Genomic DNA, 15,661 nt, shown 5'->3' with positions numbered 1-15,661 from the left:
TGATTTCAGGTTCTTGCCATTGTGGAAAGTGTATTTGTTCTGCAGAAGAGTGGTATATTTCAGGGGAGTTTTGTGACTGTGATGACAGAGACTGCGACAAACACGATGGTCTCATTTGCACAGGTATTAAACTGAACTAATTCTTTTGTGCCATGGATGACAATAGAGCTAAATGGCACCCACCACACACTGCTGCTTTAGATAACCAGAGAAGGCAGCTCCCATATACTCCAGTGAGCAATGCGCACATGTAGTAATTCTAAAAGGATAAGTGAGCATCTGTAAAGATTCACTAACATTTGTCCTAGAAGAATGCAAAAGGATGAAGCCAGATTATATGATTGTTTGGAAACTTTTACAAGGTAATCTGCCCTACAGACTTACATATTGGCAGTTATACAAATGTAGAATTCTTCAGACAATCATTTTATTTTAACATGGTCCAGGGGAAGGTTACTGTTTAAGCAGCACTCAGATGCCACAAGGTATACTGGCTGGTTTTAGGGAGCTGTGTATACATGTGAATATGTGTGTGATGGGGAAGACAGTAATAGAGTATACAAAAGCTTTGACTGTGTGATGGCCATCACAAACCTAATTAATTGAATTATAATAATTAGCTATAAAAACACCGAACCAAATTAAACAATAACATGTATATGTGTTCTGCTGAAATTATTATTTTAAATATAAAATGTACTCATACTTAATAGTGTTCTAGCTGATTAAATATACCATTAATAAATTCTTTCTCAGCAACCCAAAATAGTTTTGTAATCAAACATTTTAATAAGGTTAAAGATAACTATTTTGACATGACATTAAGTTAGACAATCACTTTTTCTCTCCACTTTACTACACAAAGGTATTTTTCAAGCTCTCTGGCCTGCCTAACTTCATATCAAGGGGTTTTATATTTTTCTGCATTTATTTGTAAGTCAGACATGGTTTGCCCACTAACAGAAAATAGAATTATGATATGGGAGCCCAGCTGAGTGATGCAAAATCAGTACTGTTTGATTAACATCTTATGGCAACAAAGAGATGTCACTAAGTATCTTAAACTTGTACTTCTTTTAGGTTTTTAATAACATAATAATGTCATTGTATTATAAAACACAGAGGATAAATGGAATGGTTTTCTCATGAACAGTTATAATTTACAGTCATATATTCTAATGGTGCTTTTTGATCATCATTTTAATCCACATGTTTATTTTGTTGCAGGGAATGGAATCTGTAGCTGTGGAAACTGTGAATGCTGGGATGGATGGAATGGAAATGCATGTGAAATCTGGCTTGGCACTGAATATCCTTAATGATTCTCTGGGAGACAACTGGATTCTTATTTCTAGGCCATTTTAGAAATTTAGAGGAAAACGTGTATACAGCACTAGGAAAAACTATTGTGTATTTTTCTATTTCTAACTGCCTGAGTGAAATATGGGTCTTCATTAGAAATGACTTTAGCAAACTGATATAAATTATACCACGAGGAATTGTTCTCCCATAATTAACATCAGTGTTTCACAACTGAGGAGGACAATTTTGCAACCCACAAGACATTTGGCAATGTCTACAGATAATTTTGTTATCATACTGGGTATGGTAGGAGTCCTTTTGCTATGGGCATTTTAGAGGTAGTGACCACAGACAATGCTGAAAACTCTACAGAGAATAGAAAGACCCTCACAGCAAAGTATTTTCTGATACCCAATGTTTGCCAATACGTAGTAGAAAAATGCTAAATTGCATGGTATTTAGGACTCAATAGTCTGACACCATTGAAACACTGTATCAGAATATAAGGATGATATTTATTCTCACATAAACCAATCAGTAGAATTTTTCCAGGATTCCATATGACTCTGAATTTGCATATTGGGAAAATAATGACAGACACATATGATGTGTAATGATAGGTGGGAATTTACCAGATCAAAAGGGCTTTATACTCACAAGAATGTCTTACAGGAAGAAATAAAAAATGTACAAGTTGACATTTTAATAAATAGTGACATAAGTTTTTTATATTCTGTGCCAATATCTATTTATGCACTGAAAACAAACACAACATAAAAATGAATTGGAATGCCCACTTTAGATCCCAGGAACTAACAGGCCATGTTTTTTAAGACTAGGCATGGGTTACATGTACAAGAAATCTGGTTTTTATTTAAATTGGTTCATATAATGTGTCCTCTGAAGAAGACAGTGTCTAGTTAGAAACACAAGGATCCTCATACTGCATTCATTGCTCTTAAAAGACTTCCTTTTCTTCAAAGAAGTGGCAGGGTCAAAAAGAACAACACCTGTTTCAGAAGTTCAGAAATGGACCCCAAAATCTAGAAATAGCTTAAATCAAAATTACAAATATTCACTCAGTGATAGGAACAAAATGTTTATTTTCTTGGTGAAATTTTGCTTTGTATGAAACTCACATTGAATTATGAAAGTGTACAATATTTGGGGTTCCCTTGCATATATACAGTTAGATCTACTTATACACATATTTGAAGCAACCATTATTTATAGCTAAAAAAATACCTTTTTTCCTAAATGTGAATTATTTGTAAAATCCTAAAATAACATAGCAAAATCATTTCTGTATTGTTTTAAGATGAAATTTTACTTGCAAATTTTATATTAATAATGTAAATATTCTAGAGTCATGGCTTGGACTTTATCAGTCAAGTCACCAAAAGTAAAGAAAACATGCCTCCACTGTATTACTTAAAAAATTAAATACTGAAAAGTATTTGAAGAGTCAATTTCACTGGTGCTGGTTTTATAGTAATAATAAGGTTCTGAGAATTTAACCTATTTATAAAATTGTTGCCTCTATCCTGAGTTTAGGGGACCCAGCCATATAGGTTTTATTTCTATTACTGAGCTGGCAATCAATGTCAGTTTTATAAAATGAAGAAAATATAAGGAGTTAAGGTATAGTATGGATGATTGCGTTTTTTCCTCTTCTCTATATTTTCCTCTTCTTTATATACATTTTAAGCCAATTACAATAATTCAGTAGCAATTCTGATGATATGTTTGGTGATATCCAAACATGAGAGTCAATGACCATTCCTTCATGGTACAAAGACCTTCTGATTTCCCTACTGCAGGACTCAGCCTTCTTTAAAGGTGTGAACAATGTATATTAGATATTACATAAACCACTGTTGGATTTTTCTTTAATTGTTTAATATTTTAAAATTGTAATAAATAAAAATACATCCTGAGCCATACATAAACAGGTTGTGGGCTGACTTTAATCACAGCTGTGTGTGATAGTTTGCCAGACTTTGCTCACTGGGAATTACCTCCAGGTCCCTTTGCTCACTTGGAACTACCTCCAGATCCCTTTGCTCCCTTGGAATTACCTCCAGATCCCTTTACTTCATTGGAATTACCTCCAGGTCCCTTCCATAACCCAGGTGTGTGTTTTTTTAATTATTACAATTCTCTCTCTAGTTTTTATCATTTCTATCAGTAGCTTCTACCACAAAATTATGTGGTGTTCTTCTTAAATCTTCACAAGAAAAAGTGTTAAAACATCATTAGCATATAAGTGTTCTCAGAATAGTGTTCGACATTGGAGAAATGATAATTCCGTGAAGACCAAAACGTGTCTTAAAAATTTAGACAACAGGAAAGTATGTTGTAGTTTGCCATGTTTTGGAGTGTGTTATCACAAATTATGGAAGGAAGCTAATATATGTCTCACAGTAACCTAAACTCTAATCAGTTTTTTTTTTTTCTTGGAAAACTGACTTTAAAACACCTTCAGTTTGTTTGCTGTAACATGTGTGTGTGTGTGTGTGTGTGAAAATCACACACACTTTTGTTTAAAAAAACAAAAACATAAAAACATGGTGACAGGCAAAGACATAATATATCTCCTACCTTAATTTGACTCCAAAATAGAAAGTACCTCACTGAAAATGCTGAGCAAGGACAAATTTTTAATGAGTAGGAGAAAGTAAGCAAATCTCTTTGGTTTGCTTGTGATTTTCAAAAATTACACTGGGACCCATGATAATTGAAAAGGTGGCATTTGGTTCACCAGTGGTGACGATTCTGATCCTCACCGCACTTGTTTAACAAACCAGTGGAGAATCTTTCCAGAGGAATTATAAAAGTCAACAAAAGTCCTCAAGATATGAAGAGAACCATTGTTCCGAATGCCTTTAAGAAATCCTAAGTTCATCTGGATTCCAGCAGCACCAGGGAAGAAATGACTTACCTCTACCAGCTCAAAAACAAACTCAGCCTCACCAGCAGATATCAAAATTAGACTAAATGAGAACCAAGAACAAGGAAAACAAAAACTACAACAGTCTCAGTCTGCAAACTCAACTGTCACAACTTTGAAACCCACACAGTATTCCACATACTCACATAGCTTTGTGTGTTACTTTTTAAGCCAATCCCTGTGTCCTTTATTTCAGAACAATACAATTTACATTCTATATTTGACTAAATCTGTACTTTAGAAAATGATTGGACATTTAGCCTAATTGTTTCCCTATGATATGCCTGTTTTCTGATATAAAATTGAAAATCATTTTACACTATTTTCTGTTTCTTTTAAATTGAAACTTTGTCATTCTAACCTCATGCTTCTTTTTCAGGGGATACCAAATATCTAATTTCCATGTAATATCTGGAAGAACTTTTTAAACAAAATAATACATATTCATTTTAAGGAGCAACAAAGTATTTGTTGGGTTTTTTTTCTTAAAGTACCAAATCTGATATTGGTCCTTTAGGAGGAAAATATATGATTTAGTAGTTTAATAATTAAGTGGTGACGTATGATACATTCTGTTTACTTGCTGGGAAGTCAATAATTAGAAAGACTAGAGCAAAAGTCATGGAATCCTTTTTGAACCTAATCCTCACCCCAAAACACCCAGGACAAGCAAACACTTAAGACAGATCCCGAATTCTCCAGAATACGTAAGGAAAGTGTACTCAATTACTTTATACACTTCACACGGAACAGACTATTTGAGTATCTTCCATAATTAATTCCTGGGAAAAAATTAAATTTCAGGAAGCAAACTTATTTGGAAACAAAAATTGTGACACTTGAGTTATGTAAGAGACTAATATTAATGAGCACTGTTGATGGATAGGTAAAGCAATCAGCTACCATAACAAGGTGGTAGAACTATCCCTCCCCCACCAGATGTGCATGCAGAAGGAATGGGTCTTTTAGAGACATTGTACAATGGATATACATAGAGGAAGATATAAAACACACAGTCTATAAATACAGATGTGTTCCATCAGATTTACTATACAGAACATCAGTGATGACATATTGTACTTAATTATAGCAAACTTAATTTCTGAGGGAAGGAATGATGAACTTCTTTCAGAAAATTAGCAAGAGAGGTATCATCAAGGAGCTAAAGTTTTCTTTGGCATGGTAAAGGGGAAAATTGAATTTATCAACTTATTTACAGAGAGTTCTCTATATTTAGGATGATACAATGCTATTTTTTACATAAAGTTATTTATGGTTTCCATATGCTTTCATATGAGTATTTTATTTGATATGTTGTATCTCTGAATACAACAAATGGTAAGAAACACAAATTGTACAATACAGACAAGCTCTCTGTATGTAAATCAAAAAATACATACCAGTACCTCTACATGGGTCCTAGTACATGCAGTTCATTCGGTGCTTTCCTCTTCCCATGCAACAGGTGAGACCAGACACAAAGGAAATGGCCTAACTAAATCAAAGGTATAACAAGAACCCCTCTGCAATGTATCTAAATATATATTAGAAGAAACCACTAGGATTACAGTACATTCTTTCATAGACAACTGACAACTCTTGGAAAATGAAACAGGAAAACATTAACATGAATCTCAATCATTTACAAAAATAAATCTTGCCTTAATTTTAACCACTAGCCAGGTCTTCAGAACAGAAATCTCAAGTAATGCTGGTTAGCAAAAACAGAAAGGTAGGCTAGTTTTGGAGTGTGTGTACATGTGGATGGGTATAAATTGTGTTTATAAGGCCAACTAAAAGGAGTTACAAATTATTCACATTTTACCACATGTATGTCTTCCCTAAATAATCATTTAATGGGTTTTTGTCTACTTATGCATATCAGCAAATCAGTAGTGGTCAAAGGAATCATTTTTTTTGTATTTGTAATTGAGCATTATTGACAATAAATCTACAAACATTATGCTAATTGTTATTTCTTAAAATGGAATCCAATATGAAAATGAAATAAGCATAGTTAAATTTATACTGAATCTTTAATCAGCTAAGCAAGCCAATTTCTTTTTCTATGTTGGGCAAGGGCTGTCGTGGAAATTCATGAAATCAATGAGAAAATAATTTCCCAGTAAGCACAGTGTAGATGGGGGCCAATGGCAGCTAGGTTATTCTGCCACATGGAAATCAGAACAAGAGGCCAGTACATTGATCACACATAGATTGTTTTCTAGAAAAGAGGTTCCGTTTAGTCTCAATGAGATTTTCTGAGGAAAAAAAAAACATGGAATTTTATTGTGTACACACAGGTAACAAATGTATTTCCAAACAGTTTAGTATTGAACAGTTTGAAGCTCTTTAAATCCAATATTGAACATTTTATATAGATTCTTCAAACCTTGTATCCAGAAATTTATCACCTTTCTTAGTACTCTTAAACTTGGAGTTCAACAGAATTTAATTAAAAATGAAGTTACAAAAAGCAAAAGAAAACAAAATCAAATAAATTAAATGCCCCAGATCCCCAATGCTGGAGCGTGTTGACTTGTCTTAGTTTTATCTAGGGTATTCAACAAACTGCATTCTGATATCTTGGCAATTTACCTCAAACCCAGCCTGTTGGACCCTACAGAGCTGAGTTAGAGGTATATGTGCACTGGTGACACAGCAGTACCAGACCCAGCATGCTAAGCTGTGGGAAAAAAAGATTTCTTTCTATTATCCAGTTTAGAAACTTGTCATTAAAAACCAAAAATATTAAAGTCTAATTTATACTAACGTGTGCATTGCTTCTGCAGGAAAGAACACACAGCCGCCTTGCCCATGCTCTACTGAGGACAACTGGAATGCAGCCCAAATCAGGGAGGGGACATTGAGTTATCTTCATTTAAAAAAAGGGGGAGGAAAGGGTCAGAAATGGATTTAGGTAGCATATTTCTTATAAGTTGTAATGATTTGTTTTTTTTCCTTTTCCCAATAATGAGGATTAATAGATGAAAAAAAATGAACCTTAATCAGGCCTACAAGGCCTACAGAATTCTTTGGACCCACTTTCTCAAAAACCAAGTGGGTCTTGCTCGCTGGGCAAGGCAAATGTTACCATTACCAGTAAGCTTGTGATATGTATAAAACACACACACACACACACACATACACACACGAATAAACTTAGAGGGGATGCCAAACACCTATCATAGAGAGCTTCTCATGGATTGTGTTTGACCCTTGGTCTACCCAGGTCATGACCACCTCGGGAGTCCAGTGTCTCCTACTGGACAAAGCTTATATGTGTGTTTAATTGGTAATGTGAGCCAAAGACAACCTTAATCTTTGTAGATACGATTTGTAGTAATAGGTTTAGAAGGCTTCCTGATTCCCTGATTGTTCTCCAAACTAAACCAACTACAACACTGAAGATTCAGAGGAACACAATCCTGCTAAATGTCACAGACAGTGGAGCAAGCAGCCCTGCAAAAATGGGAAAAAGAGAAATCCATGATAGCACAGGTTTACAGCGTCTAACTAGAAATTACTCAATATTATTTGTGTGCTACAAAATTGAACTTAAACACATGGATTTCGCTGAAACAGGACTCAAAAAAGGATTATGGGTAGCTGTCAGCAGGCAAGGTATTGAGTGTACTTGTGAAGTATGTCATTCACATGAAGTGTCACAGTCACAGAAAAGATATTAAAAAGGCATTCCATATCTGGTAGGGCATTCCATGGTCTGAGTTTAGCTGGTTTGTCCAGGTGTCTTCTTGGTGTGGGGGACCACAGGTTGAGATTTATCCACTTGCAACGAAGGAGGTCTGAGACAGCATAGAACAAGCATCAGCTTGATTGCTGGGGCTCTTCAGCCACAGGAGCAGGAATGTCTAGTAAGGATAAATCACTTCACTGTGCTCTGGACAAGTAAGTCAGGACACCTGAGGATCTGGCTATGTGGTCTTGCACTTGTTGACTGGTTTTCCTCCATTCATTATTGCAGATGCACTTGTACTTTTGCTTGGAGTCACCCCAGCTTTTGGAACCGTTTCGCCAACATCATGCAAAGATGGTTCTCGGTACATGGCAACTAGAGATGTAAAGACAGGGAGAGAAAAAAAGGAGTTATCTGGTTACCATGCAAGAATGGCACACCACTTTTTGCACAGACTTCAGCCAGTCTGTATCTGTCTTTCGTGGATGAATACCATCCCAGTTTTAAGGCAGTCATTTCTAATCTATAAATTAAGACATAGCTTTAATGTACTTTCTAATTTATATACTGAAATATGTGTGTGCATGTGTACATAGATGTGTTTTCTAATGAAGTTTAAATGAGAGCTATGAACTTTTTGTAAACGTATAAAGCACACATAACTCAAGCATGAGCACACGCGCACGTGCACACGCACACACACACACACAGTCTCTTTCTCCTCAACCTCCAGGAAGAAAAGTATTTGACCTAATTCTACTTTCACCAGAGATCACTAAGCTATTTTTCTCTTCAGTGGTTTAAAAGTCACACAGCCATACTGGGTTCTACTTGAAAGCTATACAGAGCATGGTAATAAAGGCTTCCTTTTGCTTTAGCCTGAGTCTTCTGTGAATAATTTTTTCTATTTCCTTTTCCACTATCATAAATAGGGCTTTTATACAACTGGAGGCAACTGTATGGCATTTATATTTTGTATCTATTTTTCTGATGCATTGTTTAAAAATCAAGTAATTGGTGTTGGTAGGACAGAGGCATAAAACAGAAAGGGCAATGGAGCCTAATGTCTGAAAGAAAATCAAGGGATTGTCTGAGTTGTGCTTGTTACATGAGCACCATAGTTCATGCCACTTTTTAGTAAATGCTTTTGCAGAGTCTTGGGAAAGGCTATTTACGAATATCTGACATGTGGGAAAATTAGTTGATTTAAACTCATCTGCCACCAGCAATATAATTAGAGTCTATATTCCCAATGCTGCTTGGGCTTTGAAAGCACAGGTGCTGCAGAAGAGACCCTGGGTTGAGCGAGAATCAATGCCATGTGTGTGTGTGGAGGTAACTTACATTTGCATCAATGTAACACATGAATTTTTTTTTATCACACTAACAAAGGTAAATGCATACTGAGATAAATGACTTAGAAATCATGTAAAAGAAGTCAGTCTCTAACCCAGGAGCTCTCTCCAAAGGATAACTCCTCACAAATGAAATATTAGTTTTCTCCAGAGGAGTCTAAAGGTATACAAACCACTCTTAAGGCTTATCACCGTACTCAACAATAGATGGACAACACAAAATGAGCTTAATGGCATTTTTGAGGTTCTTTGTCTCATAATGCTTTGTCAGGGCTTTAGGCTTTTTGTTGTTTTCTTTCCTTATAGGATATATATGTTTTTTATGTTAATTCTGTTTGTGTTAATCTGTGTGTCTCTGCATCTACATGTGTTTCTTGAGCTTATTCTTTGACTTCTTTCTTTTTTGTTTATTTGTTTTCTCCTATTTTGTCTTATTTGTTTTTATTTTATCAAATTTTACCTCTTTTACATGCCAATTTCAATTCTAATGACAGAGAGAAAGAAAGGGTGTGGACTTGGGTGGATAGGAAAGTTGAGAGGATCTGGGAGGATACTTGGGGAGAAAAAATCATAATCAGAATATGTTACATTATTAAAAAATGAGAAAAGAAAGAAGTCTGTCTTCATTCTTAAAACATCTCCAATTTCTCACTTGTGCTAGTTAACTTAGGACCAAATAGTATCAAAGTTTTGATTTCTAACATCTTTTGAGTAAAGTTGGGTAGGAGATCTGACTGCCCTAGAATATCCAGAAACAATCACAGCCCTGTGAAAATGTCTATAACTGTCCTAAAACTTTTAATTATATAATATATAACCCATTTGGGTTTGTAAAGGAAATTACTATCTCTATAATAATCATCACTGTTAAATGTTGTGTTTCAGAAGTAGTGTTTTAAAGGAATAGAAGAGCACACTCTCTTGTTTTGTTTGGAATACCTGTGTCCAGGAATTATTTTCAAACATGATATCACAATATTTTTCTCTCCTCATATTATACACTATACTCACACAACAGTTAAACTTAAGGCTGGAATACCAAATAATAGGATGATTTGTGATGATACTGTTTATACCGCAGCAGGAAAGTCTCTGATATTTTCTGTGGCCCTCATCTTTTTCTTATATGTCTCAAACATGACGTACCTATAGGAGAAGGGCAGGGTCAGCCCAGTGGTAGGAGGTAATACTGAGGAACTTCAAAGCATGAAGCCTGAAGAGTCCTAAGAGAAAACTGAGAAATTCTGTAGATAGTCTGGGCTACAACCTACAAGAAGTCATTACCGTCACCATGTCAGCCTCTAGAGGGACCTGGTGGTATTTTCTTTTATCCCAAGAGGCTAGGGCACCTGTGAAGCTTGCTTGCTTTGTTATTTTCCTCATTTCGATTCTTAAGAAAATTTTGGAATAGCATCAAAGTCATTTTTTTCAGTTTCAAATTTTACTGTAAGTAATAGTAATTGATTGGTCCTTCTGGCAGAATAATTAATGAACAAACACATATATTCCTAATCAACAGAGCATGGTATCTTGGGCCTTGGGATCTGATAAAAATAAATGTGAAGGAGCTGCTATTTAGAGCTGAAAGTAGACATGTTCCTTAATACAAGAAAGCTAATTTATGTATCATAGAAAGAGACATGGAACTTTATAGAGATTTTAAGGGTCATTTTCAAGAATTATAACAATTCAAAAGGTATTTTACCCAGACAATTTGTAAATAGGCAAATACTTGAAATTCTATGTGAAAATGTTTTTCTTATATACTTATTACATGTTTGTAATTACATAGTTCATTTTTATCTTTCAAATAATTGACTATAAATCATGAAGTACTTAGACCATTAGGGACAGTGAGGATTTGCAACATTGAAAGAAGTTTTCTGCTGTGTGTACATGAGTGCACACTCGTGCACACACACACATACACACACACACACACACAGAGGAGGGGAGGGAGGGAGAGGGAGGACGTTTTTATTTTTCTTCTTTCCCCCAAGTTTTGGTGTCCAGAAATGAAAATCCTGGCTTTGGCACATGTGAGTCATGTTCTATCCCAGATTTATATTGGGGCCCACAAAGCTTAGCCCAGAACAATAAGGAGAAACATATTCAAACGGCACTCCAATAAAGGACATTTCTGTCAGCCTATGAAAGGTTCCTAGGTAATGTATATAACAGTTTCCAAGAAGATGATGCGTATGGTGTACTCACCTTCCAATGGCTTGGGTAGAAAATGAGCTGCTGCTTTAGTTTTCTTTACTCTGTTCCCTTTCATAACTTGCCCTTCCTTATTTAATCCCAAAAACCAGGCTCTGCCAGACTCCTGTTGCCTGTACAGCATGGATGAGTAGATTACATAATAGTTTTCAAAAACAGACTCTTTAAACTTGCATTCAGGGGTAAAAAGTTCCTATTAGAAGAAAGAAGAGAAGAAAGTTAAGTAGAAAGCAGAAGCTTCCAATGTTCACTCATTCTGCATGAATTTCTCTGACACATTTACCATACCTAGGGATAACTGGAATTGAGTGCTCCTATATGCAGGAACGCCCTATACATAATTTTGATACCAAAGGAATTTGGAAAGTCTGCAATTGGTGGGCATATATATGCAAAGATAAGTTTCTCTTATTAAGGAAATAAAAAATGTAAGATAGTCATGGTAGCTCATGCTTGTAATTTGAATATTCAGAAGAGTGAGGGAGGTGGATTGCTATGAGTTTGCAGACAGTTCTAACACAGCACATTCTAGGACAGCCCTACCTATATAGCAAGACCCTGTCTAAATGACAAAAACAAAAAGGAAAATGAAGCATACAATATTTTCACTTAAACAGAGCCTTTGGTTAATGAGATGGTATGGGGGTCCAATGCACTGGGGCTGAGGCTCATGACCCACGTGGGGGAAGAGTTTGGCCTCTAGTGACCTGGAGAGGAAATTTTTGGAAAAGAGACCACAGCCCTGTGGTCCAGGAGGGTCATAAAAATTCCAAAAATCCAGTGATGGTCGCAGGGGGACAGCTCCCTGCCTCTCGGGACCACTCCCAGGTTCCTAGAGCAGTGTGATGATAATCAAAGGGGGAAAACTCCCTGTTTTGGGATTGTTTATCAGGATTGCAGTCTGGCTTTGTCTTCAGCTGGTTCCTAGGGCAGGGTCGCTGAACAGGCTAGCCCTAGATTTTTGATTCTTCTCTTCCTGCTGGAAAAGTCTGGATTTATCCAGGTCTTTCAATACTGTGTATGATCCAAAAGTGACTGTCAGTTTACACTTCCAACGCAAGTATGCACTTCCAGCAATGAAGTTTTTTCTTTACCCACATTTTCTTAAGCATAAATTGTTAATAATAATTTTTTGGTCATTTTTACAAGGATAAAATAAAATCTCAGAGTTTTAATTTACATTTCTCTGATGGCTAAAGGATGTTATGTTTGAACATTTTTTTAAACTGTCTCTCAGTCATTTTTAGGTTTGTCTGTTGAGAGTTTTCAGTTTAGGTCTGTAACAAATATTTTTATTGGATTAAAATTTTTAATAACTAATTTCCTGAGTTCTTCATATATTTTTAAAATGGGTTTATGACAAGTGAGGATCTTTTCCCACTCTATAGTCTTGTTATACAAAAGTTTCTCAATTCAGGAGAAATAATTTATGGTTTCTCCAAATGTTTGTGCCACTGAGGCTGTGTTTGAGATGTGGCAAAATGTACTTCAAAAATTTTTTCTCTATGAGGTTCAACATAATTTTTATATGCTGAGGACTTTGGCTCATTTAAACTTAAGTTTTGTACATTGAGATGGATATGGATTTATTTTTATTCTTCTACATGGTGGTGTCTAATGAGGCTAACATCATTAGTTAAAATGCTTCCTTTTTCATTTTTCTTATCTGCGGGGCAGACTTGCAACTTAAGAGAATAGCTTATAAGCTTTTAATTAGATATTCAATGGTTAAAGCTCTAGTTACAATACTCTATGGGAGACCTTGAGCCGATAGGTACAATTCTTACAATAAACAGTTTCCAATAGAGAGCTTAGAAAGCTGCCAAGCAGGTACTCAAGCAGGTAAAATATAAATCAACAGGTATAGTATATTAATTATAATACAGCTATGGCAAGTATGTATATTAAATATAAAACTTGTTCTACAACAGTTTTATAAAAAATGCTGTTTGTGGCTAAACCTTCTCAGTTTTGTCAGTTAAGATAGAAAACTCTTAATTTAGAACAGTAGCCTGTCTAGTACAAAAGGGCAGGATAAAATCTAAAAGATGGTTTGACAAAATATTGACTATGATCAATGTTTCTTATACTAAACAATAGATTCATTGATAATTTTAAGATTGATTCCTGGACAATTGCCTTTGCTCAATTCAAAAGCCAAAACAATAATCTTTTCCCAGATGATCATTGCTATAATTCACACACCTGTATTTTGCTAATGTTATAGTTTAAAATCCCCTAAAGGATTTTCTGCTAAATTTTACAAATGGCTCTTCCAATGAAAGAACTGCATATATGGCTAATAATTAATAAAAAGAAATTATGGAACGTACCAAGGCTCCTTAAAAGCAACTTGTAACAGTTACACACAGCAACTTATAAAAGTTGCACAGAGATCCTGATGCAAACGGATCTAGCAAGATGACATCAAGCTGACCTTTACTAAGGCAAGGTAAAAAAGCCCTTACAATGCATTATGAAAAAAAACCCGACCTATATATATTTGGGGTCGAGGAGATATTTATGCTTTTTTCACAAAAAGAAAAAATAAATAAATAAAAGCTGGACCTGATGATGTCGTGGCTGCAGACACCCCACAGAGGACTTCCAGAGGCGATTGGGGAGAAATCCTTGGTCTGGTCTTCCCTGCCCCCATGGAGAGGAGTACCTGATAGATAACAGAACCTGCTACACCACTCTGCCTCCAAGAGAGTCCAGGGAGATGGCTGAGATAATTGCCAGGATATGCTTCAGATAGCTGACTCCAGCTCACCTCACCCAGGAAGCCCACCTGCCCTGAAGCACAAATGTTGAGCTGCTTCTGCAGTCTGCATTCTGTTTGCTTTGCAGCTGAGGTGTAGACTAAACATCTGACTGTTTTAAACTTTGGGACACAAAAACTCATTTTAATTAAAATACTAACCCCTCTTTACTTAAGAAGGGGGAAGATTGGGGTTTTGACTGTTGATCAGAGACTGGAACTGGTGGTGTTTGATAACAAAATGTCTGTCATTGTATGTATGTATTCTTACTGGAATTGACCTAATGATATTTGTAACTGCTTATAGATGTTGGAAAAGGTTTGACACATGCTGTAAAATGTTTGGGTTTAATGCATATGTTAAAAATTTTAGATTTTGATCCCTTTACATTGCCCTAATTGTTGGCAGGCAGCACTCGTAATCTTATTGTGGAGTAGGCATTTAGGAAGGAGGATATACCTTAAGCCGGACTAAATGGTGAATACTGGGTTTGGAAAACACCCTTTCTTCTTGTCTGGAAGATGGAGCTATTGGTGCCAAAGTTATATCATTATATCTTTTATTTGAGGAGCTCCTCACAGTCTTTTCATTAATGACAAATGCAGGGGCCCAATGACGGGAGTTAGTGTGGACCCTCGCCTGAACAGCACACCATACAGAGGTTGTAAAAACCGGCTCAACATGGCATGGTGCCAGGCACGAGGATCGCCCTCCACATGGCCTAAGACAGGGTACCCTGTGGTCAAAGACCTGCTTACTTTAGGTCTTGCTAGATACCTTTTATTTGAGGACCTCCAAGGAACTAATGCTACTTATAAGGCACCCCTCTGTTCCCAGGAGAGGTAAATTGCTCTACCATTCGAGAGGAGGGTCCCTCCTTGTCCCAGTCCCTTCCCATTTAGATCTGACACCAGGGTTAGACTCTGACCTGGTGCCCTCCACTTGATAGATGCCTGCTTTTATAAAAGGAAGGGGGATATGTCAGGAGCCGTGTCCCCCCAAATTATTATAGGAAGCACCGCCGTGAGGAGTTTTTGCAGAGGGCTTTACTTTCCAATTGTATTGAGAATAGTCTTATTGACCAAGCCTATCTCACACCCAAATTAACTGTTAATAGAGAGCTGTTAGCGGAACCTGCCTCACATTCCAGACTGTCTAGAGAACTAGGTGGGTCACCTTGTGACTTCCTGACCTTGTGACCTGCCCTACGTGACGGGCGTGGACCACGTGGCAAGGTCCCATGCCCCAGCCCCCCAAGCTCCTCATCCAGGGGCTATATAAGCTGTAACCATGACTCTAATAAAGGGAGGCTTTGACAAATATGCTTAGCCTTCTTCCTCTTATCAGCCTATGTCTTTTAGGTGGTGCCTCTCCG

General features: G+C 36.4%; 2 protein-coding genes across 10 annotated transcripts in view; one reads left to right on the top strand and one right to left on the bottom strand.

Annotated features, from left to right (window-relative positions):
* Nucleotides 1–3,101, top strand: part of Itgbl1 (integrin subunit beta like 1) — a 199,413-nt gene extending 196,312 nt beyond the window's left edge. Inside the window, exons 10-11 of the mRNA XM_057786122.1 lie at nucleotides 10–123; nucleotides 1,228–3,101. Coding sequence (XP_057642105.1) covers nucleotides 10–123; nucleotides 1,228–1,319 — 206 coding nt within the window. The 3' untranslated portion in view covers nucleotides 1,320–3,101. The remainder of the gene's footprint in view (nucleotides 1–9; nucleotides 124–1,227) is intronic.
* Nucleotides 1–15,661, bottom strand: part of LOC130884855 (fibroblast growth factor 14) — a 989,760-nt gene that overhangs the window by 483,706 nt on the left and 490,393 nt on the right. For 2 of the 9 annotated variants that reach the window (XM_057786120.1, XM_057786121.1), the window contains exons 4-5: nucleotides 11,519–11,717; nucleotides 8,188–8,324 (exon numbers count right to left, since the gene is read on the bottom strand). The exons of the other annotated variants lie outside the window; for them this stretch is intronic. In XM_057786120.1, coding sequence (XP_057642103.1) covers nucleotides 8,188–8,324; nucleotides 11,519–11,717 — 336 coding nt within the window. Of the gene's footprint in view, nucleotides 1–8,187; nucleotides 8,325–11,518; nucleotides 11,718–15,661 lie in introns of those variants that run through there. 9 annotated transcript variants of the gene reach the window in all.

This window comes from Chionomys nivalis, chromosome 12 (assembly GCF_950005125.1).
Source record: "Chionomys nivalis chromosome 12, mChiNiv1.1, whole genome shotgun sequence".
NCBI classification, from domain to species: domain Eukaryota; kingdom Metazoa; phylum Chordata; class Mammalia; order Rodentia; family Cricetidae; genus Chionomys; species Chionomys nivalis.
Note: the sequence above shows the minus strand (reverse complement) of the source record. Positions and strands in the feature narration are given on the sequence as shown.